Source organism: Lissotriton helveticus, chromosome 7 (assembly GCF_964261635.1).
Source record: "Lissotriton helveticus chromosome 7, aLisHel1.1, whole genome shotgun sequence".
Classification (NCBI taxonomy): Eukaryota; Metazoa; Chordata; class Amphibia; order Caudata; family Salamandridae; genus Lissotriton; species Lissotriton helveticus.
The window spans coordinates 128,221,486-128,244,552 of record NC_136068.1 but is presented as its reverse complement, the minus strand read 5'-3'; the positions used below and the strand labels follow the sequence as shown (position 1 = coordinate 128,244,552).

The window sequence follows — 23,067 nt, the reverse complement described above, 5'->3', positions numbered from 1 at the left end:
TGGGATGAGTGACTTCTATGCATTTAGGTTTACGAAATTCTTTGAGAATTTTATAAAATTGATTTACACATTTAGCATTTTGAATTATGTCTGAATAGTAATTTTGTTTTAGCTTTCTGTATTAAAGACTTGTATTTTCTGCTAAATTTGTGTAGCTGAAATATATCTCTGCAGTTTTGAAATGTGTTGTTTTATCTTTTTCAGTTCTACATTTCTCCATGGTGCTTGCTTTCTTTTGTCCTGTTTTGTTGTTGTTAGTGGTATTAGATATCACACGCTTCCTGGAACCATTCAAAGTTATTGAATGGAATTTATCCGTGATGGAAGTTAGTTGTGTTTCTAAGTATTCAAAATTGAGTTTGTTCTGCGGTCGATAGTGGATGCATTTATGGTGGGCTTAGGTATGTTTATTTGTGATGTTTTGTGTTAGAAAGCTTCCAGATGGTGCTGTGATCATGAGACTGGTGTAATTCTTTGAAAGGCAACTATTTCTGGATTAGCAAAAAAGACATATAGGATGTGTCTAGCGATGTGTGTGGGTTTGTGGACGATCTGATGTAGGTTCAGTGTGTCTAGGCAAGTGATGATAGTTCTTGGATGTGGCATATTGGGTTTGTCAAACCATATGTTTAGGTCACCAAGGATGCATAGGTTGGAGTGTAGTGTCATAACATTTAAAACTGTATTTAGAAATGTGCCCGGGAATGTTGCCTTCAGTTTTGGTTAGATCTATTGGTTTTCTTGTATATATATATATAACAGCTAGTCCACCTCCTCTTTTGCCTATGCAATTTTGCATGACAGTTTGATAGCCTGGAGAAACGGCTTCATGCAACACTGGAGCCATGTCATTTCCCAACAATGACAACAATGACTCATTTATGAAGAGTAAGTCAGGTTGTGTGTCGTAGATGTGGTGCTTGTTTTTAGAGAGTGATCAAGCATTTATTAGTAGTCAGTCTAGAGATAGTATTAGTGTTTGTATTAACTGTATGAAGATAGCCATAATGTTGTTTGTCTATACCGTATTCCACCTTGATCAGGTGTGAGGGGAGTGTTCAGGGCTGCTTAGAAGCTTGGGGGGCTATCAGTAAAGCACAAACTAGTGTGCAGGGGGGCAGGGAGGTGCTCCTGAAGTCAAATTCTCCTTGGGTACAGAAAGGTTCAATACACATGTTGTAGTTCCTGTTCAACCCCACAGGTAAGGCCCAAATCTAAAGCCACTAAAATACTGCTTTTTGCACACTTCAACACATCACTTTTTCAAGCCAAAACAAGCGCTGCATATACTTTCCAGGAAGTAGGATATCTCAGCTTCGCATACTGCGGACGCGAGACGCCGTTGGACTGAGGCCCCAAAGTGCTGCCCCCATCGAGGGAGATTAGTGCCCGGAGGACTATGGCTCCGTTGCGGCTTTAATTTTCACTTGAACAAACAAGTTACAACTGAGAAATCGAGCTGCTCCCTTGTGAATACAGTGAAAAACAGGGCAGTCTTCAATTTATTTGCGCCAAACTTCCGACAGTCAATGTAAATATTCATGAAGTTCCTTGTGTAACATGATTACAAGTCAGGAAAAAACTCTGATTTCAGGAAGCTCCTTTCCGCCCGGATGATGATCTAGATTAATATAGATCGAAACGTCGTCGACAAATACAAGAAAATTCCCCTGTTTTATTGTATATATTTATGTGGATCTATCTTGTTATTATGTGATGTCTTGTTTCACTTTTGGTCACTTATGTCACGTTCTGCACACTGTCACCTATGAGAGCACCTGAAACTTTTTCTATGAAAAACTAAAATTATAAATAAATGAACATTGTATAAAATCCCCATGCAATTAGCTCCTTAGCGTGAATTTACTAAACGCTCTCACCCCCTCCCTTTTTTGATGGGATCTTGTTAGACAATTGTCGAACCATTGTTTGCTTATATATATATATGCATATACTTTCCAGACACAATTTAAACCACAAAATAGATTAAGCAGTCTCTTAAAAGTCCTCTGGTTGGGCCTGGGGTGTATTTTGCCTTTTTAGCTTGTGAAAAAAGGGGGGTTGCCTTTTAGATGCCAAAGCAAAGCATAGGTGAAAAGCAGGAGAGAAATGTAAACCGTCCTGGCTAAAGAAAACAGCAGTTTTAAAATTACAAATTGTACATAAACCAAGAGATACATTTCAACAGTCATGGGTAGAGGAAAAAGAGAAGCATTAAAGTTTCAAAATACACAGCACAAAGTCAGTATTCTTACCACCCGCTTTGCCTTTGCTCCCTGGGCTGTTTAAGACTCAGAGAAGAGAAGCTGGGGCTATAAAAAGAAGGTGACTGCCTTGGGGTTCCTCCACAAACTTAAGGGCCTGTGCATTTGCGCGTGAAGGACTCAGGGATGCTTAGAAGCTTGGGGGCCAATCAGTAAAGCATAAACTGGTGTGTAGGGGGCAGGGAGGTACTCCTGAAGTCAGAATCCCCTTGGATACAGACAGGCTCAATCCGTACTTTGTAGTTCCTGTTCAACCCTACAGGTAAGGCCCAAATCTAAAGCCACTAAAAATACTGGTTTTCGTGCACTTAAACAAATAGTTTTTCTAGCCACAATAGGTGCTACATAAACTCTCCAAACACAATTTAAACCACAAAGCAGATTAAACAGTCTCTTAAACACACTCCGGTTAGGGTCTGGGGTGTATTTCTTTTTTTTTTTGCTTCTAAAATGCGGCGCTGGTGAGGGTTGCATTCTAGAGGCCTTAGCACAGTATAGGGGAAAACCATGAGAAACATGTAAACAGTCACAGGTAGAAGAAAACAGTAGTTTCAAAAGTACAAATTGCACAGAAACTAAGAAATGCCTCATCCCTACCTAAAACCGCTTCTTTCAGTTCTGTTGAAGCGCTGTATGCTGTGCCATCAGCTGCATTTTCAGATTCCAGACTCTCTTCCAGTAGACTTCTGCAGGACAAACAAAGTGGCACTGGTTAGGGATGGCAGGAAACAACACAGAGCCCAGCTTAGTGGAGGTGAGTAGGCAGAATGGTTCAGGTCAAAAAGGCTGCCATGGAAATCTTGCAACATGCTAGGTTGACTATTACTGGAAAAAGTTAAACATCGAAAATAGCAGCATAAGAGTTAACTCTAGCACTAGATATAATTGTATTCTAATCTAGTTATATGAAGGGATATGTGGTTGATTGAGAGAGACTCAGTAAAAGAAATTAAGGAAGCTCACTCCCTACCTTCGAGACCAGAGCACTGTAACTCCGATCTAAATTGTAGCCTGAAAGAAGGTAGCATACTATTTAACTAAATACAAATTACATTTCTAAATTACACAAAAAGGCTTAGTTATGCCTGTTTTTGCTAGAGGTCGAATTAAAATGTATAGTTTTTACGCGAGTTACTCTCACAGCCAGGTTTTTAGTGGCTTGATTTTACGTTCCAAGTAGGCTTGCAGTCTAGTAGGAACAAACAGAAGTTGTGTGGTATAGGAGGGCAAGGAGACGTTGGGTTCATCGTTTTGACTGATGCATTTTTAACTCGCCCGGTGTGCTTTGCCGCAGCGGTCTGTGCAGGTAGGCGCAGTGGGGCAGGAGGCAGGTGGTTGGGGCGGGAGGTAGGGAAATTGACAGTCGACGGAATAGGGAAAATTAATTAAATAAATAATTCCTATTCTGTCATCTGTCGACAACCCCCACCCCCGCCCCATCGCGCTTACCTGCATGGACCGATGCTGGTGCTTTGATCCATGTAAGGAACAAGACTCTCGTGGTCTAGAATCAGAAACCCGGCCATGAATTTTCCACCTGACTGTTTGTTGGGTGATTTGGGAAGACTACCTTCCTCCGGAGACCCTGACAGGGAGAAGAGGGCATATATTTCTCTGTTTAATATTTTTTATTGAAATTCAAGAATGATAAAATAGGATCAAATAATACCAAATGAAGGTAACAGTTTGCTGCCTGAATTCTTCCAACACATTCCCATAATAAAATGTTTCGTTAAGTCTCAGGAATAAACAAAGCAATTCCAAACTCATTAACTGTGAGCAAGCCCTTAGGAGAGACAGCAGACAGTTGTGGGAGACAGTAGACAGGTGAGAGAGACAGCATATAGTTGAGTGAGACAGGCAGAAGGAACAACTTTAAATCAACATTGAGGTGGAGTATGATGAGGGGTTTAGTTAAGTACTGAGGACTAGACCCCAACTACAGCGGACGAATGCCTATGCCCAATCTGTATAAAGGTAAAAACTTTGGGAACCAGGGAGTCCATCACCACAGTATTCAGCAAACCCACTCACCCTCGAATTTATGCAGAAACAACCTTGCATCTTTGCTTTGAGACAAAACAAGGTACTTGTCTCTTTGTGTTACTTTTACTTAGTTGGGTATCCAAACACCACCTCTATACCTTTAGCAAGGTGTCATGAAAAATATCATGGACAAACAGGAGGCTGTGGTGATTATTAACTACTGTTTTTTGCGCTTTGCCATGCTCCAAATAGCCTCTTAGCTCTTGCAGAAATCCAGATTAACCCTCACTGTTCCCCCTAATATAACCATCAGAAGCCCTAGACTAATCTTGGGGTCAACTAGGACTCTACCTTCACTCAAAAGGGTCCATTCACCTACAAAGCTTTGTGCAGTGTGAATAGGATTGTGAAATAAATGTTTTGTTGAAGATGAAACAATAGAGTGCTTTCAGAAAGGGTGTTTTAGGGTCATATTTTGCAAGGTTAAGCATTACTTTACTGCTCTGAATTGTATCTTGGGGATATGTTGTGATCCACTTCTTGGATAGTTCAGCAAAGACTGTGTTGCAGTAGTTCAATATGCAAAAGATTAAAGCCCTTCCAAGATCAACCTAGTTATCTAACTAGAGTAGGGGGGCAAAATGTCCTTGAGACTTTTTAGTTGCTGGTTAGTTCCTCTCACCCCTATGATTATTTGTGAGTGGCAGCAGAGTTTATACAGAAAGAATAGATCCTGTACAGTCTGTAGGTTCAAATAATCATTCCCCATTTATGCACCCATCCACTTTCCAAACATTTTTACCACAGCATAAAGACACCAGCTGTCGGTTCAAGTGGGCAAATTGTCACTAATGGATAAGACAGTTTTGGCCCAAGCTTAAGTTTAGTACAATGTCTTTAACCCCTTCCACGCTCATGACGAGCTGGGCTCGTCATGAGGTAGCCTCCTTGCACGCTCATGACGAGCCCAGCTCGTCATGTAAAGTGCGGTTTTAAAAATCTCAGCGTGCGAGCGGAATTCCGCCCGCACGCATGCGGTTAAGATGTTATGATACAATGTCAATACCCATGCAAGGTGAGGTTGATTGTTGATATGTGGATTGAATTTTATCATGTTGATTAGTGTGTAGAAGGCCTCCTTCATGGATTTCATACTGAAGTCACAAGATATGTGGAAGGTAACAGAGGAATATGGGGTGCCGGTATTGGAAGAAGACTGAAGTGTTGAGGTTAGATATTTTCTCATTATGTTCTTCGTAGGTGCCTGTGGTCTGTAGACTATGAAAGGAGGCTGTCCCATATATTATGGGAAGGAAGTGAAAGGCGAGAAGCTTGAGTGACTTAGGTGGAATTGTGCAGTAAGTGTGCAGTGCCAGGAACAACTATTCCAAACCTGCCTCAATTACACTAATATGAACAGATATGAACCCCAACTTTCACCCAATGCCAAGTCTCCCGGATTCACTCTGGGCACCAAACTCATCCTCAGATAAGACACTGCCAGGTCAACTGAAATGGCCTGGTAGCAGCTCTCTCTACTATAAGGTGAGACAACTTCTCAGAGAAAGCAACTTCAGAATTCTGTTCAAGCCATCGTACTCACGTATGGATGACAGGAATTGACTACTTTGCGGCTGCACAGGCTCCATACTGGCTCCAATTAAGGGTATGGTATAGACAGCAACATGCATTATCAAGGCCCTTAGGAAATACAACCACATCATCCCCGCCCTGAGGGAACTTCCCTGGCAGCCTTTGCCAGTCAGCACTATCTTCAAGATCAGCTTCATCATCTACAAAGCTATAACAATTAATACCCCTGCCTTTCTGGCTGACAATCTCACCATCTCTCTGGTAGCTCTTGGCACACCCACAGCCAGGACACCATTAAACTGGAGACAAAGAAGGGCAAAAAATGAAAAAAACAAGGCAACAGGCTTTCTTCTTCTATGCACCCTGGATCTGGAACAATGTCACTGTATCCATCATTAGTGCCCCTGTAGTACTCCAATTTAGGTAACTCCTGAAGGCACACCTCTTCAAAACAATACTACATATTGGTGCAGTGAGAGTCCACTTTCAATCTTAGAAATCAGCTACCTCTCTAATCACATATTGACTCTGCCTTTGCTTTAGACCCTACTGCGATCAGCTGCTTTTCGGTTACTTTTGTGCTATATAACTATCACATATATATATACAATTCTATATGATTGCATGTCTCCCTCCTGGTTTGTCTATGCCGTGTGTCTGTTTGATGTTTTGCTCTAAGGAGGCGGATGCCTAGGGTGTGTGCAGAGGTAGGTGTAAACCATGTATCATGCTGAAGGGTGACTCAAGGCTTTGATGAGTAATGATGTTGGCTAGGTCTAGAGTGAGGGTGACTGCAGAGTGTATATTTATTAATATGAGTTGTATGAAACACCAAGAGATTTATATAAAGTCACAAGACGGCTCAAGAAGAGGAAATAGGAAAAGGATAGATTTCACTCTGCAGCCAGATTTCTACCTTTCTCCAGAAAAGTGTGTCAATATCACTCCAAGCCTTCCCAGACTACACTGATTTCTGTTTGAAGCAGGAGTAAAATATGAAATTGGATATTTACCCCCACAAAACTCTACACTTAAACCTTCATATCTAGGTAATCTTTTCTTACCGGTCGAACAAAGAAGTCTAGAGAGCAGGTGCTCCCAGTTCTTAGAAGTACCTCAATCCAAAACAGCCCTAGATTAACAGCAATCTTTTTCAAAAGCTGCAACTACTTTTTTGAATCCTCTTCCAGCAGATCTAAGGACCAAACCTTCCTTCATATCATTTAGGTGACATTTAAAAAGCTAATGTTTTGCAGTTGTGCCTAAAATAGGAGCAAGAATTTTCACTGTCCTATGGATTCGCAGAACCACCACCGGGGGAAGATCCTTCTCCTACCTAGCGGCCAAGACATGGAACTCCCTCCCCGCACACATTTTCGGCTGACCCAGGACCATCTCTCCTTCAGGAAGCAACTCAAGACCTGGCTCTTCCACCAGTAGCAGCACCCGAGGCGCCTTGAGACCCTAGAGGGTGAGTAGCGCACTTTACAAATCTGCTGATTGATTGATTGATTGATTCTCTGACAGTGTTTTAGCTCTCGCTCTCTCATACGACAGATCTTGTTGTGCTTATGTCTGTATTAGGTTGTTAAAATATAAATGTGCATTGTTCATGTCTAGATCAGTTGTTGAAATGTAAAGCATAATAATAGTAATTCTGTGCGGGAGCACCATATAAACACATTAAATAAATGAATAGAGCGAACTATGAAAAAAATAAAGGAGATGGGTAAGATAAGAAGAAAAGTCAGAAGGCAAATCAGTGTAGCTGCCAAATGCTTATGTTACACTAGTAAGCTTTGACTTTAATGACACTTATGAAGATTGAAGAGTACGGCTAAGTCCATGAACAGACAACACAAGAATTGTGATTGTAAAACAGTGGTTCAAAGCCTGGTTCTCTCCTAATTAGATTTTGGGGTTTCCCTACATTTCACAATTATTAAGCTGCATCTTACTCCCTTAAAGGCAACCAACGCTTTATGCTCAGCCTTGCTGGTCTCAAACACCAAACACTTTGAACATGTCACATCTGTACTGAAGCATCTTCAAGATGGGATGAATAGTCCACTAAGCACTCCACATTGGAGCCCCTAAACATCAAACATCTTTCCATCTGGAAATCGAAGATCCTGATGAGCACAGATTCATTAGACTTAGAAACTCCTCTCGCTAAGAAACAGCAAACATTTGCTCTAACCTTCACTGGAAGTGCTGTAATGTTTCGGAACTCTCTTCCACTAAAGTTACGAACACACACAGTCCTTCAAAAGAGAACTGAAAACTCCACCATTTCAATCGCTCATCATAAACTAACACTACTTCCCACATCACCTCCTCTCCATCATTTACCCCACATACGCCCATTTGAACTACAATTCTTTAAGGGTGTTTCTGGTGCTCAGCCCCTCACACTGCACCCTACTGTCACACATCTTAAACTCTACATTTTAAAATCTTCCTAAGAAATTCAGAAACTGACAAATTATGTATCCCCTTCCTCTACACAGACTCTTATATTGTAACCTTGATGTTTGCATGTTTGGACCCATTATTGTTTAACGTTAAAAAGATCTCCAATATGTAAAGCACTCCAATACTATAGAGATGTGGCATGCACTATATAAAACCGCTAGATAAATAAATCAATAAAATGAATAAGAGGATATCAAACTGATTTGGCCAGCTAATAGGAAGTGTACACACATTAAAAGGGTTTTGAAATTATCTCATTAATGTGGTTGTAGAAATCTCTGGGAAAAGCAGGGCCCTCACCCACATCGAGATGTGGCATGCTTCTCCATCGGGCTTCCACACCCTAGACGCAACTAAATCCAAGGTGGCATCTAGCACACGAGGTGTGGGAACAAGGGTTTTTGTTTTAGGAATAGTTTTCAAGAATGGACTATATACTCCATGTCAACCAGAGATATGAAGAAAGAAAAACGTTAAAACTGCCTAGAACTATCCTAATATACTAATTTTACTAGTGGATGCCCTGTAAGGATTCAAAATATATAAATATGAGGAATTTAGTATCCCTGTCCTACATATGCCCAATAAGGTCAGCGGTCTTCTTCAGGACCTATACTCTCCGGTTAATTAAGTGCCACAAACCCCACATTTAGGGGGTAAATAGCCATGAAGACTGCTGTTCTCTATGTAATACTTAACTATAGTCAGTTAGATCCTACATTTTCGTAAAACAAACCAACATAAAAAAATTAAGATAATTTCTCTAACATAACTGTACTCCTAAGATTCTTTACCTCTCTTCCTTTTGTGTGCAAGATAGCTAATATGAAGACCACCATTAATAGATTAAGGGATTTCTCAGGAAGATGCATATGGTGGGGATGGTGAATCAAGAGTATACCTCTAGATTAAGTCGTAATTGCAAATCTTATAGTTCTAGCAGTCAAAGTTTTTCAAGTTTTTTTTTTATTTTCACTCATACAAGCCCATTCAGTTCCATAGCTGTATCCAGCTGGCTTCAGATTACCCAATATGATGTTGGTGCATCCGCATGTGTAGCAATCACAGTCCAGCCAAAATGTAATTTATTATTTACTTATTATTTTGCAATGCAAACCTGGCACTAAGGTGTTGGGAAACATTAGATAAAACTCAATAGAACATATGAAAAACAAGCAGGCAAAGATACACACTCTGTACGAATGTATATAGGAATAACATAGAAAAGAGCATGATCATCAGACGGACTAGGCAGACTTTCTATCATTTTATATCATGAAAGAAGTTAGTTTAAGAACTGGTAAAATAAGCGAGTTATAAAATGTTTTCTGAAAGTTATAGGAGTGTGTTGTTTCCTTATGGGTAGGGGTGATGAATTCCAGACTGAAATGGTGACACCCGTTAAGGATTATTTTTTTGGCTTATGTTGTCCTAAATATGGGTAGTCTAGTTGGAGGGTATTCCTTTTTTTAGGCTCCTTGCACCACCTAAACGTGAAAGCACCTCCATTATCTGAATACTGTCTACAACAGTACATACATTTTTTTATCCATATAATATGTCAACAAAAATGTAAGACTAGAGGGTTCCTCGCATTTAACAGAGGCCCACTCGAGAAGTCTGTCCATCTTGGATTTTGACACATCAGAGGGTTTGCTTTAAGCTGTTACATCAAAAAGCGTGCAACGCCCGTCACTGAAAATCTTGCGTTACATTGATAAGCCATTTTTGGCTTCAAGAATCAGGAGCCTACCGCCTGAATAAGATCATTGCTGCATGTGTCGCTGATTTGAGGAAACCCAAGAAAGCCAGTGTTTTTTTACGCAGATCAATGGAGTTCAACCCCCTGTTTTGGCAATAAGTGGATTCTGTGATCTCTTCTGGTCCCTTGAAAAAACCCTGCCCTGGAACAAACTGAGAAGCAAAGGAAAACCAGGCTATGGGTCTCCAAGGCATCCTTCATCCCCTGAGCCCAAGGGGGTGAGCCACTGGGATTGCACTGGTGCTGGCGGCATTTGGCACGTACATATCTGGTGGGTAGAGACTAGACTAGCACAATTCTGCACCAACAATTGGATAGTCCAACTGGTATGGTACACAATGTGACTTTTACATTGGTCTTGTCCTACAAATGTTTTTGATGCAAAACAGCACCAACCCCAACTATGTGAAGAGACAAGTAGTGAGAAGCTGAAAGACATTTCATGATGATTTGGAGTTTGCCAACAGAAAGCTTTTTTCCACGATTCTGAAAAATTATTCAGCGGCCTAAAATTCCACTGATTCCCTTGGGGCAATTCAACAATTCCTCTAACTTGAAGGATGTTTCCCAGTTTTTCTTGAGGACCACTGGGCTCTGCATTTTCCAAAACAAAAAAGTAACATCTGTGCAAGAAGCAAATTCTTGCAAGTGTTGAGTTGCAGCACAGTACAGAAAGAAATCCTTTTTTTGGTACTTCATAATTTCCGAGGTTTCCGGTCTGTCTTCCTGCGTGGCCTGTGCAATTCAAGTCATTTAAGTGGAACTCACCCTTCCTATTACACATTACTCACAGGCTCTTTAAACCACTTTAAATTTGGAACTGGTGCCAAAAAGTGTTGCACACGATCACGACGTAATTTGAAGGTGGACGCTGTTTCCTGTGCATATCAGCCCGGATATTACATAGAGGGATTTGCGCCAGGGGGCAGGGGACGGTACTTTGAAGTAGAAAAACGTACAGTTTTGTTTCTTCTCGGTAAATTGAAATTGCAAGTGTTAAAGGCTATCCATAAAGGGGGGGTATTATTTCCCTTCTTTGCACTTTTTCCGAACACATGGACATTAAGATTAGCAGTAACAAAAACATAGGGCTAGATTTAGGTAAATAGGTTTCACCGTTTCTAAAACACCCAATTTTATCGATTCGGTATTTTAGAATCGGTAAATCCTATGTAGGTAATTAATCAGTAAAAAATACCGAATCGTTAAGATTCGGTATTTACCGAATCAGTAATTACCCATTCAGTATTTGCCATTCATTCCTATGGGCCTGGAGACCCATAGGAATGAATGTCAATTACCGAATCGGTAATTACAGATTCGGTAAATACCGAAAAATTCAAAGGTGGCAGGGTGTCACTTTGACACCCTGTTGCACCCCTGATTAGTGCTGGTGTGCACATGTGGCATACATACATGCCCTAAGGGCATGTATGTCTGTCACATGGCACAGATGTAAATGCACATTTATGCATTTACATAGGAATTCCTTATTTACCACCAACTAATAGTTGGTGGTAAATAACGAATTCTTAAAGCCCAGGGGCCAGATGTAGGAGCCCTAATACCGGTCGGAAACGGCCGATTTCGGCCGTTTCCGACCGGTAATAGGGTTTTCAGATGTAGGGGGCTGAAAATTACAGAATCGGTATATTTACCGATTCGGTAAAATTACCGATTCGGTAAATTACCGAATCAGTAAATATACCGATTCTGTAATTCCAAATGTAGGTGGCACAGTTTACAGTGCCACAGGCCCTTAAGAGTCGGTATTTTACCACCCAATCCTATTGGGTGGTAAAATACCGAATTCAGGTGTGCATGCACATCTGTGCATGCACACCTGTGCAATGTGACACACAGACATGCCCTTAGGGCATGTATGTGTGCCACATGTCACACAAGCCTGTACTTGGGGTGCTGGAGGGTGTCAAAGTGACACCCCCTGCACCCTTGCAGAATTCGGTATTTACCGATTCTGTAAATACAGAATCGGTATTTCCCATTGATTCCTATGGGCCTTGAAGCCCATAGGAATCAATGGGAAATACCGATTCTGTATTTACAGAATCGGTAAATACCGAATGTTACAGATTCGGTAATTCTGAATTTAAAATTACCTACATCTGCCTCCTTCCTATTTACCTACTCTTAAATACCGAATCGGTAAAATTCGGTATTTAAGAGTAGGTAAATCGGAATTACCTACATCTAGCCCCAGAAGCACTGTTTACAGTGCTTCCTACATCTCATTTACCGATTCGGTATATACCGAGCCTACCTACATCTGGCCCTGTTCGTAGGCACACCAAGAAATGTTCACAGATATTAAATGAAATTGTATGTGCACTCCTCGGATACAGTGGGGTTCTCTCGCCCTGCCCACGTGAGACAGTAAAAAGAGAAGGGAGGAAGAGGAAGACGCGATGAAGTAAAGAAAGTGGAAGGAGGCGAGAAAAGCAGGAGACGGATCCTGCGCCGCCCACTGGCCAGGTCCCAGCAGGGAGCTCAACCAGTCCTCCTCCTGACAGGCCAGTGCCCGGTTGCCATGACAAAGATGTGGGCGGCATCCGAGCTGGCTCTTCTGCAAACATGCCTCACATCCCCAATACCTCGTTGAACGAACAGGCATTGGCAAAGCCAATAGGTCTGCTAATTTTAGGAATCTGTGTTCTATGTCAAAATGGCCATTTATCGTTTTGTAATATGGGTTTGGCTGCATAAACAGAAAGAACATAAACAGAAAGAACACAAACAGGAACCTAAATGCACAGACATATCCAGACGTGCGCACACGCTTACAGAAACACACCCAATATGCACTCCGGTACACTTCCACACATCTATGTGCATTGATACAAGACACATTGATAAGGGCACAAGACAACAAGTGAATATTGGATGGATGGATAGATGGATGGATGGATGGATCGAAGGCTGCGTGGTGTTGGATGACTGCGGGTGCATGAGGTGGATGGTTGTAAATGGATGGCTGTCCAGAGATGTTTTAAGGCATGGGCAAAGTAGGCTCTAGCCCACGGCCACCAACCTTCTAGGGGCCCCATCATTAGGCTTTCAGGACAGTCCCAGACAGTAGCATAGCGTAAAAATGATGGGGCAACCTTCACGATATGAAAAGGGGCTCCCTGGTGTCCAATATCTCATAAATATACAAAGGCTTTGCACTGACTGGGGCCCCCCTGAATGACAGAGGTTTGTCAATGATGATCAGACCATAGTTGCTTAAGGTTCGAACGAGCTGAAAATGGATAATAAATTCAGAGTTGTTCCAAGCAGGGGGCTTCAAATTATGTTTGGCCCGGGCCCCTTAAATCCTTAAGACAGTGGCGTAACGAACCTTGAGGGGCCCCCCTGCAGGGTACCTGAAGGGGCCATGTGCTGGTGTGGGTAAAATATGGATGCATATAAAGTCCCTAATGTGTTTAGGTGGTTGCAGGGGATGGGCACATGCACCAATTTTTGGGAACAGGGGTTTCCTTTCCATCATGGAAGGCAGAATTAAAAAACCTGCAAGATAAAGAGATAGGAAGTGACAAGTGGTAGAAAAAAGCGACATGAGGTGGAATCAAGAATAGGCAGCTTTAGTATTTGTCAATCCTCTATCCAGCAACTTTGGTGGATGGCTCACAAGAAAAAACGTTGGGACCCGGTCCATTACTATTACGTTTTTTTTTAACTAATTACGCAAAGCACATGGGGATGGGTGGATGGATACACAGGACTATTTTGCCATGCCTATTTTGCAGTACCTATTTTGCCATCCATTACAGTGGCAGAGCAAGCATGGCTTCAGACCTACTGCTGTAGCCTAACTGTAACAGTGCAAAAAATGCACCGCGGCCTGTCAAAATGACCTTTTTTGAAAGGTAAAAAATCCCTTTTAAATATTAGTAAATCACCCCTATGGAAGCCTCCACAACCCACAAGTTCTGGTCCATAGTATTAAAAAGCAGGCAATCACCATTGTGGTAGCCCTGGGTGTTTCTGATTGTGTCACTTTTATTTACTGATGAAGTGGGTCAAACAAAGTGGTTTACAACAGCTTGTGATGCTCACTGTGCCAATGAAAAAAATACAAAGAACCACAAAAAGTGATGGAGAAAGGACCACTAAAAGGATTGGTTAAGATGCACTCCTTCCTCGAGTTTATCAAAGCAAGATGTAGATTAACTGACCCCCTACCTCAACCCCCACAATGATCAAGCGTCTGTCCTACGGCATTTGTCACACGGATGGAGACCCAGAGTGGTTCTCTATGGTGTGGAAGGGCACACTATGTGCAATCTACCTACTGAGCAGGACTATGGTCAACTCACCAGGATGTAGATGAATGCAAGTGATGATATGGAGAAGATTACAGTGGCAAGGCAGGTCTTTTTACCTGATCCTTCTTGGGAGAGATGCCTACCAACCTCTCCCGTATTTTTTAAAGTGGTATTTCTCCCACATTTTTAAAGTGGTCTTCCAGTCCCCTGCAACTGGTTCCTGCACCCATCCATGTGGGACAGGGAAGTCATGTATATAAACGTATCTGTGTGCGTATAGGATGTACGTTGAGCTTGTGTGACACTAGTGACCATAGCCACACTGGAACCCATTTTGGACTTGCAGCATCCAAGTAGTGCACAGGATGGAGGGTTAGAAAGAGCTTACCTGACAGATATGAATTGAAGTCCCCTGCTGGACATTCCAAGTGTTCATTATTACAGGTCTCGCTTTTGGGTGTGGAGGAGAGGAGAAAAATGTCCACTTTGAATCTTAGAGCATTTCCTCTGCACCCTTGAGGGTCAAGTGCTAAAGGGGTGTGCTCAGTTACACGCTCAAAAGTGAGGTTAAACCCCAGGACAGCGTTGCTAAAAGGTTCCTGTTGAGTGGCTATATTTTGAGCTCTGTAACCTGATTGACACGGTGTGAGGATTTGGGTGTATTATGGTATGGCTGTTAAACCTTACCATGGAATACACTCGCAAAAACTGTCTTGCGGCCACTCAGGCCCATCCGTACAACCTAAAGCTCAACCCTGGGTAGCTATGGCTTCGAACAGCAAGGTTTAAACAAAAGAACTAGTGTAAAGCATTTAACAGTGTCAAACACTGACATGAGAAAGCCACGCAACATGAAAGAAATACAACACCAACTTAAAAAAGTAGATTATATTTTAATTGATTTTAGAGTCCAAGATGAGCAAATACCACCGGGGGGTTCCTGAGATACAGATTTTTAACCAAATCTTAATTTTTAATCCAAACACAAACATGCATTGGTAACTGTAAAGTTTGAAAAGTTTGTAAAAGTTAGTTAGACTACTCCGACCTGGATTGGGCGCACAGCGACCACATCTGACAGGGAGATCATCTGAGAGGAGGGTGATTTTTAGTCTAGTTCCACACTTTACAACATGACCGCCATAGACAATAATGGATTGGTACTGAGGCTATCCAAGATGAACATACTCAAGGATGCTCCAGGTGATGTGCAGTCGGCAGGGATGCCTTTGCGGTAACTGCTCGGTCGACGGGTCAGGTTGGGCAACTTAGGCCACAGAAGTTGGGGTCCCTCGAAGCCCTCTTTGAGACCATAGAAGGCCAGCTGTGGCTGGGCTACCGATCTCCGTGTACAGCGGCCCCCGCAAAATTCTTTGGTGGGGGCTGGTGCCTCTCTTGCGCGACTAATCTGGACTCCGATGACACTCCTGGGTCCGGCTGACTCAGGTGCAACTTTTGGCCGTTGAGGATCATTCGCTGGGGGTGCCCAACGGCAGCTAGCATCAAATCTTCTGCGGGGGCTAGAAACTTGCCGATGTTGACTACTTTAGCTGTGCTAACTCTGGTGCAGGTTCCAGGGGGTCAGTTCATTGTTACTTTGAGTCACTTTTTTGGGTTGGAGCACATCTTTTCCATGGCTATGTGTGACATCTAGCAATTCCAAAGTCCCCTCTCAAGATGTAAGGACCCTGGATGTCAGAAGCTTGGTAGCCAACCCTAGAGGCGTGGCTACCTGAGGGCTACACACCCAGAGGAAAACCGCATTGGGTACTGGGTTTCCCTCTATGTCCCTGCCACCAGCCTGTCTACCTGAACAAATGACAGCCCATCTGCAGTGTAAATGCCATCTGCCCCCAAGGCGGCTTCGCCTTTGAAGCTTATCTTTTTGGTTAACACCCGGGGAGGCGTCCTGGGAAGGGGAGGTAATCCCCCCCCCCTGTAGCAGGCTGCTATTGTTCCTAAGCCTAGAAGACATTCACAGTACTCCCCAAAATGCGGTCTGTTGGCCAGTGCCTTGTAAAAGGCTACTGGACAACTGGGTCACAGAGTGGCAACTTTCTACAAGTTGCATTTGTTTAATAGCGGTATTAAATTCGACCTGAGCATCAGGTCGGGTTTAATGCCACAAGTAATTTGATACCTTACAGTGTGGGCACTGTAAGGTAGTCTTACTCATATGTAAGCCAGACCTATGGGTCAGCTGGTAACCCTGTGTTAGCCAATGGGGCTACTAGCCTTTCCACAGAAAAATGACAATGTAGAAGTGTTGCTGTTAAGACATATATAAAAAAAACATGTCCTACTTAATAATATACAGCTCCCTGTCTCGGGGCTTTAAAGGCCTTCCTTAGGGGAGACTTACATACATTGTGTAGGGAGATGGGGGCTTGCCATTCGTTTACATGGCAAAGTTGAATTAGCAGTCTTACCACTACCCTTCCAGTCTGCAGAATGATGGATTTAACCCAGGTCTCTTGACTGGAGTGAATGTTTTGATTTGTTCTGCATTCCGTCCATCAATTGTGTGTCTTTTGCTTTCTCCCCCTAGGTGCGCCAGGTATGCCCAGAGGTGGGTCCTGGGCCCACTGTGCCACTGTAATCAAGCTATCCTGGCTGAAGAGGGGTGAAACCATGGGGGGTATGAGCTCTTGAAGAAAAAAGAAAATGTATCTTTGGTTGTTCAATGTCTCTAATATTCTGTTAGGTAAGTAGCTATTTTTACATCAAGCCTACCAGACAGCACAGTTGTCTGACTGCAAAAGACATATTGTGGGCTTATCAAGAACACAGAGAGGCTTGCAGCCTGCGCATTGCTTACCATTGGTTAGCTTTACCGCCCCCCTCATTTGTCTACTTCTTATACTCTACTCTAGTTTGCCTTTTCCATCTTGTGTTTGTTCTTCCCTGGAGTATTGTCATTTTGCTTGTGACTTTCCACTGCTCCCATTTAGGGAACTACTGTTTTCTTTTGTCTTAAGCACTCCATGAGAGAGCATGTGTTTTTTAGATGGTACCCTTGTGTGATTCTCTCCCCCTCCGTGGTGCTTTTTTTCACTAGTGTGATTCTCCCCTGCCCATATCAATGTTGCACTCACCCGTGTGTGCTTCTCCCCCGCATTGCTTTCTCACTTTTTTACCCCCCCCCCAGCTCAACGCTGCTTTCTCTCGCCAATCTGCTTCTCTCACCTGTTTGCTTTTTCTCTGCTCCCTTGCTCATCACGTTTCTTCCCTTTCAGGATCCTTAAGTTGCTTGCCCCACCCGAAAACCTTTGTTGCTTCCACCCACAGCCCTTTATATTTCTTCTGCGTCACCGGTTTGCTTACGCCCACTGCACTTAAAAAAAGAAACACTTTTGCATGTTTTCCTTTATATTTACTAATTCATCTTGGATCAGTAAACAAAAGAAACAAGCATTTGCAATGCAATAGGTCTCGCATTAGGAAAGTTTGAGCTATTGGTATTGTAAATGACAAATTTTGTATTTATGTTTTGTTTTTGAAAATAGCGAAATTAATGACTTTGTCATTTACAATGCCAATAGTTATAACTTTCGCAAATGTGACCCTATAGCATTTGTAATGCAATATGTGTTGTATTTACGTGACTTACATGTATTGATATTACAAATAACAATGGTTTTTATTTTATTTTAATAATTAATACTTAAATAAAAGTTATTGTAATTTATAATGGCAATAGCCTAAACTTTTGTAAATAACTTTTGTGAAGATTATGTTCAGTGTATTTTATTGTGACGACAATCCAAGAACAGAAGTGAAATATTAACATCTTTTTGTTACATTTGTAATAAAGCTTGAAACATTGAGAGAACATATTTGAACCAGGTGTTGTTGAATGGTTGCACAGATTGATGCTGTGGTGGGGCTGAGTGATGTTGTGATGGCGAACGAGTGATGCTGTGGCGTTCAGTGATGCTGTGGTAGCGCATAGTGATGTTGTGGTGCCCCTGAGTGATGCTGTGGTCGTGTTGAGTGATGCTGTATGCTATGTTATGTTTTGTTTTGCTATCCTATGTTTTGTTTTGTTATGCTATGCTGTGTTTTGTTATGCTATGCTGTGTTTTGTTATGCTATGCTATGTTTTGCTATGTTATGCTATGCTATGTTTTGCTATGTTATGCTATGTTTTGTTGTGGTTTATTATGCTATGCTTTGTTTTGCTATGCTATTTTGTGTTGTGTTTGGTATGCGATGTTTTGCTATGCTATTATATGTTTTGTTTTTCTATGCTATGTTTTGTTGTGTTTTGTTAAGCTATGCTATGTTTTGCTGTGTTTTGATATGTTTTGTTATGCTATGTGTTGTTGTGTTTTGTTATGCTATGTTTTGTTATGTTATGCTTTGTTTTCTTATGCTATGCTATGTTTAGTTTTGCTATCCTGTGCTTTGTTGTGTTATGCTGTGCTATGTTTTGTAGGGTTTTGTTATGCTATGCTATGTTTTGCTAGGCTTTGCTATGCTATGTTTTGTTATGTATGCTATGTTTTGTTATGCTATGCTATGTTTTGTTGCGTTTTACTGTTTTGCAATGCTATGTTTTATTATGCTATGCTTTGTTATGTTATGTTATGCTATGGTTTGTTATGTTATGCTATGTTTTGTTCTGCTATGTTTTGTTATGTTATGCTATGTTTTGTTATACTATGCTATGTTTTGTTTTGCCATGCTTTGTTATGCTATGCGTTGTTTTGTTATGCTATGCCATGTTTTGTTGTGTTTTGTTATGCTGTGCTATGCTTTGTTGTGTTTTGCTGTGCTATGTTTTGTTTTGTTATGCTATGTTTTGTTTTGCTATCCTAAGCTTTGTTTTGTTATGCTATGCTATGTTTTGCTAGCCTATGATTTTTTTGTTATGCTATGCTATGCTGTGTTTTGTTATGCTATGCTATGTTTTGTTATGCTATGCTGGTGAGGGTGTGTGAGGGTGAGTGAGGGTGTGTGAGAGTGGTTGAGAGGGTGTGTGAGGGTGAGGGTGAAAGGGTGTATGAGGGTGAAGGGGTGTGAGGGTGAGAGGGTGTGGGGTGAGGGTGGGTGGGAGGGTGAGAGGGTGTGGGGTGAGGGTGGGTGGGAGGGTAAGGGGGTGTGAGGGTGAGGGGTGTGTGAGGGGTGAGGGGGTGAGGTTGAGTGGGTGTGTGAGGGTGAGGGTGTGAGAGGGTGAGGGGGTTTGAGGCTGAGGGTGTGTGAGGGTGGGTGAGAGGGTGTGTGAGGGTGGGGGTGAGAGGGTGTGTGAGGGTGAAGGGGTGTGAGGGTGACAGGGTGTGAGGGTGAGGGTGGGTGAGAGGGTGTGAGGGTGAGGGTGGGTGAGAGGGTGTGAGGGTGAGTGGGTGTGTGAGGGTGAGAGGGTGAGTAAGGGTGTGTGAGGGGGTGTTAGGGTGAGGGGGTGTTAGGGTGAGGGGGTGTGAGAGTGAGGGTGTGTGTGAGGGTGTGAGGGTGAGGGGTGTGAGGGTGATGGGTGTGAGGGTGAAGGGGTGTGAGGGTGAAGGGGTGTGAGGGTGAGGGGGTGTGAGGGTGTAGTCCAGATGGCATGTATGCTCCATACATAGGTTGTCCCCAACTGCCCACGCATATCCCTCCCGCCAACCGATCTAATCCAGGCACATACATGCATTTAAGAAAGCAATTCTGTAGGCGGTAACGAAATAGGTGAGTGTGGTGCAAAGAGTATTTATCCCACACGGGCTAGAACAATGCCCTCTTCAACTTGAGAGTCGGCAGTTGGGCGGCTAGCCAGAGTGTAAGCCCTGAAAGGCCCCCAAATGTCATCGGCCCGTGAGTATCGAGGCAATGTGGTGGAGACTCTGGACATTGGCTAAGATGGTGCTGGACCCTAGGTACTTTCAGCTTATGGACTCGTTGTCGCAGCTGACCCCACATGAGAAGCTTATTTGGTTCTGAAAAGTTTAGTGCTCTGAAGTGGACATATACTTAAAGCCAGTCCTTTCAAAATAGTTTAAATAAATACATAAACTAAGCATTAACACCTCATGAATCGACTTCTGAAACTTCTTCAAAAGGAAGACCGTTCAAAAGTTTATCCAATGCAGAAGAAAGTTATTCTAGTGGTATACTTCCTCCTGTGGCTCCTGACTGGGCTATAATATGGCTCTTGAGTGGATGGCATATTCTGTGAGTTCCCAAAAAGTCGAAAATTTACCATTGTGCATAGGAGAACATGTATGGGTGTACATAAATGATTTTTTTTTTTTGCGAATCGAGCCTCCTGTATCTGCACTGTCTTGTACCCTCTTGAAGACGTTTCTGCAGAAACCATGAGGTTGCTACTCATTTTGCAATGATACAGTGTCCAAGTTAGAGGGGCAGAACCTGCAGTCAGTATTCCACCGAGTGTAAACAATGCTGTTGCCCATTCAATAATGTTTAGCAATGTGTTGACTTTTGGTGATCTCACATATGTTCACCCACGTGACTTTGCTTCAATGGGAATCTCGAGCGGCATCCGAGATTTTGAGCACATTTCGGAAGTGTTTAACGCTCCCTGTTTAACAACGTTCGCAGGTGGCTATATCTGCTTTCACGGACATTTTCAAGACAAAGGAAAATAGTGGGAAGTGAATACAATTGTACTTAATTTAAAATACTTTTTGTGGCCTGGCAGTTATCCTTTAGGGGATAGCTTGTTATTATAAGCCAGCCTGAGACAGCCCCTCGTCTGAGTGAAGAGCGACTTTCAGGTGAGAAACGGCGGAGGTATTATTACTGAATATTATTAGAATCATTGAAGTTTACTCCCACGGATAGGAAACGGTGGCGGCTGACAGGGGACAGTGACGGCTATTAGAGCTGACGCTGGCTGCCTCCTGCACAGACACAGTGCCCTTATATGCTGCAGTTGTGATGCTGTTTTGGAATCAGTGGAGACACCCTGGTAGAAAGGGAAGTGCTTTGTAGATACGTCAATGAACAAAACGCGCATCAGAGGATGTCTCTCGAGTCCAGGAGGGGCGCCAGAGTCGGTGTCCTTCTTTAACCCCTTGACCGCGGTGAAAATTCTGCCGCGGTGCGGGTGATTTACGGCATGGGCGTGGTTCGGACGGCCCCCGGCCGTCCTCCGCACACGCCCACCGTGACGTCGGACGGCCGCCGGCCGTCCGACGCATGGAAGAGGTTAATCTCTTATCTCTAGTATCGGAGACAAGAGCGTAATTACAGGAGCATCCGCGCAATGGGAAACCAAAAGTGTTTGCTTTTAAAAGACCAGAAAGTGGTCCCGTGATACTGGAGCCGCCTGGGAAGTTCAAATAAGACAGTATTCCTCTGGCACTTTTGACCTATTTTCTTATTGTTAAGTATTGGCAGAAAAAAAGGTTAACATTTGTACAGAAAAAAATTTCGATTAACAAACTCTCGGGATTGCGTGGGGGGTCGGGGAGCAGGGGAGCGGCGTTCCTTTGAAGTCGGTGGGAGGGAACGCGATAAAACAAACTCTTGGCATTGCTGTAGGGGGGCGGGCGGGAGCGCATTGCAATGAAGTCTGATGGCGGGAGGCGGGGGAGCAGCTTGGGAGGCAGCATTCCATTGCGGTGCGAGGCTGATGGGTTTGTGCACGCGCGTCTCACACGAGTGCATCACATGAACTGCACGTAATCCGTGCTTGTTCAAGAGTTTGTTTCGCCTTCTACACACTTGGCTATTAATCCCTGCGGGATATAATAGCCGAGACCTAAAAAGGCTTCTGCATCATTTGGTAGGGATGCGTATGAATGGGTGGCATGCCTACAAAATTATGCAAGCAGCTGTGCCATGGGCTTCTTTTATTTTTCTTTAGCTATGCCGCACAGCATTAGGGATGCTGTACAGCTTCACTAATAAACAACTGTGAAAGCCAATAGGTCCCGAAGTCTGGACCAATTGCCTTTGCCGATGCTTGTTTGTGTAGTGGTCTTTTTCATACAAACTATGAACTTTGTTATACTACATTTTCTTAGACTGATCACACGGACTTTGACAAGTTCTTTCAGCTAGCCTAGTTATCAGTGCACTGTAAATGAGCTAATGAACCAAGACCGGTTGGGTTTGTTTAAACACTCGGCTTCAAAGAAAATTACATGTCTAGGTTTTTGGGAACCCAAGAAGCAAGTTGTATGTAGGCCTTATCAGGGTCCTCACAGGTGAACAGGTATACATGCTTTATTGGCTGAAAAACGAGTTTTAAATATGTATTTTTCCAGGTCTCCTGTCAAAATGTGTTGTCCAAAGGTTGTCCTAGGATTATTATTTCGCAGACAGACAAAAATATTGATTACTGCTACGCTAAACCAGATGAGTGGGAGCACATAGGGTGTTGAAATTAGCTACGGAGATAAAAACTAGTGCAAGTTATACAGTGGACAAGGCCTGCAATCATTTGCTGAAGTATCAGAATTTCCAAATTTGGTTCAATATACAATGTTACTACTGGCGGATCAGAATATAATTAGACCCAAATTCTAAAGACGCCCGCTAAAACAATTTCAACGCATCCAAGACCAACCTGAGGTGTGATGTCTGCAACCTCAGAGGGACGGTGGGGTCCTTCCCCTGGGGATGTTGGGTCAGGACAATATCTAGAGCATTTAAAGTGAGTGTATGCATATCCACTCTTAAAGCATTTGAGATGCGGTTTGTCTACAGAAGGACAATCCACAACATAATGACATCATACCTATTTACAAAGTAAAGC

The 23,067-nt window shown here is 42.8% G+C and overlaps 1 protein-coding gene across 5 annotated transcripts in view; it reads right to left on the bottom strand.

The window, feature by feature from the left end:
• The window catches only part of GMEB2 (glucocorticoid modulatory element binding protein 2), a 127,054-nt gene that overhangs the window by 81,010 nt on the left and 22,977 nt on the right, over nucleotides 1-23,067 (bottom strand). For 4 of the 5 annotated variants that reach the window (XM_078651690.1, XM_078651694.1, XM_078651692.1 and 1 more), the window contains exon 3: nucleotides 2,862-2,950. In XM_078651690.1, the coding sequence (XP_078507816.1) occupies nucleotides 2,862-2,950 (89 nt within the window). Of the gene's footprint in view, nucleotides 1-2,861; nucleotides 2,951-3,713; nucleotides 3,850-23,067 lie in introns of all 5 variants that reach the window. The other variant, XM_078651693.1, reaches the window with a different exon arrangement.